Here is a 3,295-nt window from a genome sequence, read left to right on the forward strand (position 1 = left end):
GCAAAAAAATAAGAAATCAGGAAGGGGCCAACACTTTTTCACACCACTCTATATACACCTTGAAAAACTGCTATTCTAGGTTATTGTTACAAGTCACACAGGGTTTTCCATGATATTCTACTGCCAAAAAATGTCTGTGTTGCTATGCTGTTGCTAGGGTGTTCTGAATGGTTGCTTAGCGTTACTCTAATACCCAAAAATGGCCCAACTTAAAAGAGTCAATGTGAAATTTTTCATCATGCAAAAAAATCTGATAATTTTGCAAATAGCACATCTCCCTCTCAACAAAATCTATACTACAAGCTAAAGTACAAGTAGCAGTAATACTGTACATGCCGGCACCACTGATTATTAGACTTTTACACCAACAGTACAAGCTTTATAGAGAATCAACCTGGGATTAAGAGTACAATGTTGACTTTTCATGGTACTCATCTTTTAAGGTTCAAACCATCCACCTTTCGGCTACTAGCTCAGTTTTTAACTACTACACCACACCATCCATGCATCCATTTGTTAAACGCATTTGCATGTTAAATCTATTTCTAAACGTATCATTACCAAGCATAATCTTAAAGGGCTGTACTGTGAAAGCTTATTTATCTTCTTAGTCACAGATTATAGTGTGAAAACTCATATTTTTTTTAGAAAATAACAGATTTATGATGATGCTGGAATGCTTCTTTATGTGGAATCTCTCTTAGGTTATGAGGCTAGTGAGATAGCAAGAGTAAAACAGAAAGATTAGAAAAGGAATAGAACGGAAAATCTTTCAATCTTTCATTCAGTTGAATAACACAAATCTTTCTCAAAAAGATTCAGAGCATCTTTCCTAGATGTGGCTGAACTGTTTTAAGCTCCGACTCAACATTTCCTCTCAGATTCTGACACAGTGAGTTCATGCTAGTCTTCCCGGCAACAACAGAGAACTCACATGGATTTGACCGAGAGTCAAACGCACACACTGTGAGTCAGAGACTCCCAGAAGAGAGAGAGAGAGGGCGAAAACAAGAAAATAGAAAAACTAATAATACAGGGCAAAATGAGAGTTTGTCAACAGTCCAATATCCACCTAGAAACTGGATCTTGAGCAGCCCAGATCAGCCAAAAACAACAGAGCACGAGTCGTCCAAACAGCCTATAATTGCTTTTCTTTTCTTTTTTTATAAAGAGGGCGTGGCTTGTTCTTACCGGTCACCTGAGGTCGCCCGTTGCCGTGGAGATTTAAGGCAATCCCGAACCGCACGCATCATTTTAGCGACAAACAACAGCCCATCGTATAGAATCTTTCTGTTTTCTATCCTTTCTGCTCATCCTCTTCTGCTCTCTCCATTTCAGGCAGACTCATTACTTCTCACTTACTCTTTACCTTGCACGCTTTTCATGAAGGAGGAAGTGAGAAGTGCTAGAAGTGCTGTTGAGCGTCTATCTCACAGTGAGAGTGAGTGTGCTGGGAGCTGACAGGTGACTGTATCTGCTTTTGCGAAAAGTCTGTAAACCAGAGATGGAGGGAAAGACAGAGGTGGGGGCATCTTCCTCTTTCAGTGTTTGTGTAAATGAGAGCTCCACCTCTCCTCTGTGGGGTAGTGACTCCCATCACAAGGAGTGTTAACATCTCTGGAGAATTATTGCTTACAGGAAGTGATCTGAGGGCTCGTATGTGCCACCCACACGTGTTGCATTCAGTATCATTACTTTTCTCATCTGTCTTACCAATATTTAATTATGAATGATTAGTTCAACCAAAAATTATTTACTCACCCTCATGTCCTTCAAAACCTATGTGAGCTAATTCAGAGAACTACAAAACATGATTTTATTTTATTTTTAAATGCTACTATAGATGTAACATAAAAGTAGTGTATTTTACTCTTGTTCTATTTCCCAAGCTTTCTGGAGCCATACAATAAAGACTATGTGAGGAATAGACCAAAATTTGTTGCATGATTTGTGAACGATTCACTCTTACACATGAATCAACTGAATCAGGTCAGAGACGGATTGATCAGTAAATATTAATGATTTAAATTACAGCCAGTTCCTGCACAATCAGTGCCATATGGCTCTAGAAGACTTGAAACATTGCAGAATAGTTGTTGTTAACTAAAGCTTTTACTAAAAACTATATTTTTAAATTAATATAATAATTACAAATATTAATAAATACATTAATAAATAAATGACAGCCCCAGTCCTCATTCACTGAAATCATATTGAAAAATGCAGCTAGGATATTCTTCAAAAACTCACTTTTTGTTTTCCAAGAAATTCATATAGGTTTTAAAAAACATGAGGATGATACAATTTTGACACAATTTTATTTTTTGGGTTAACTATGGCTTTAAAATAAGTGGCTTTATTTTTCTGAATACTGTCTGTGGGTGAAAACAATCTAATTCAGCTTGAGATGACCTTGCACATTATGATGACAGAGCGAAGAACATAAAGTAATGAGATCCTCATTAAAGAAAGCATTCATCAGTTCAAGTGCATCTATCATGACCTGAGGACAGACTTGTGTACACGGACACACTGAGATTACAGTCAGACGCACACTTCTGTTTTTGTGGTTTCATAATCTCCTGTGCACCTGTGTGAGGGCATTGTGTGGAAACTACAAATACACACTATATTAAAAGAGATGGCCAGATGGTTAAAAAAAAAAAAAGAGAGAAATGGAGAGTACTGTATGCTAAATATATTATGAATAATAAAGACTTATAGACAGATAGAACAACAATGCAGAGGTTACCCATAATTACTTCCTTCATGTATAAATATCCATGGGTCTACAAGACATACATTAAGTTCAGGACTGAAATTTTACACCAGCTGTCTTGTGGATATGTGGGGTGAGGAAAGTATTATCAGTAACTCACTTCTGTAGGTCCACGATTTCATTAGTGAGTGAGTCCAACTCTTTAATTGCGGAGAAATCGGCAGCTTGTACTGTGACAGCATTGTTCTGTTAGAAGAAAAAAGGAATGAAATATCATTAAAAGAAGGTAGAAATCATGCATGAAAAACATGAATCTAACATGCACTACCATTCAAAAGTTTAAGGTCAGAAGATTTTTTTAAAGAACTTAAAATGATACTAGTATTCATCAAGAAGGATGCATTAAATTGATTAAAAGTGATAGTAAAGACCCTTATAATTAGGGCTGCACGATAAATCGCATGCGATATTTAACGCGCATCTAGTCAGTAAAGCCATTCTGTAATCAGCGGTAAATCTCCATCATGTGCGGGCTTTCACATGGAGCAGCATTAACTACACAGAGCCGTTGTTCAC

General features: G+C 37.0%; 1 protein-coding gene across 1 annotated transcript in view; it reads right to left on the minus strand.

Annotated features, from left to right (window-relative positions):
- LOC107700384 (epidermal growth factor receptor substrate 15-like) overlaps positions 1 to 3,295 on the minus strand; it is a 28,526-nt gene that overhangs the window by 16,211 nt on the left and 9,020 nt on the right. Inside the window, exon 10 of the mRNA XM_016502019.1 lies at positions 2,880 to 2,965. Coding sequence (XP_016357505.1) covers positions 2,880 to 2,965 — 86 coding nt within the window. The remainder of the gene's footprint in view (positions 1 to 2,879; positions 2,966 to 3,295) is intronic.

This window comes from Sinocyclocheilus anshuiensis, unplaced genomic scaffold (genome assembly GCF_001515605.1).
Source record: "Sinocyclocheilus anshuiensis isolate Anshui unplaced genomic scaffold, SAMN03320099.WGS_v1.1 scaffold477, whole genome shotgun sequence".
Lineage (NCBI taxonomy): Eukaryota > Metazoa > Chordata > Actinopteri > Cypriniformes > Cyprinidae > Sinocyclocheilus > Sinocyclocheilus anshuiensis.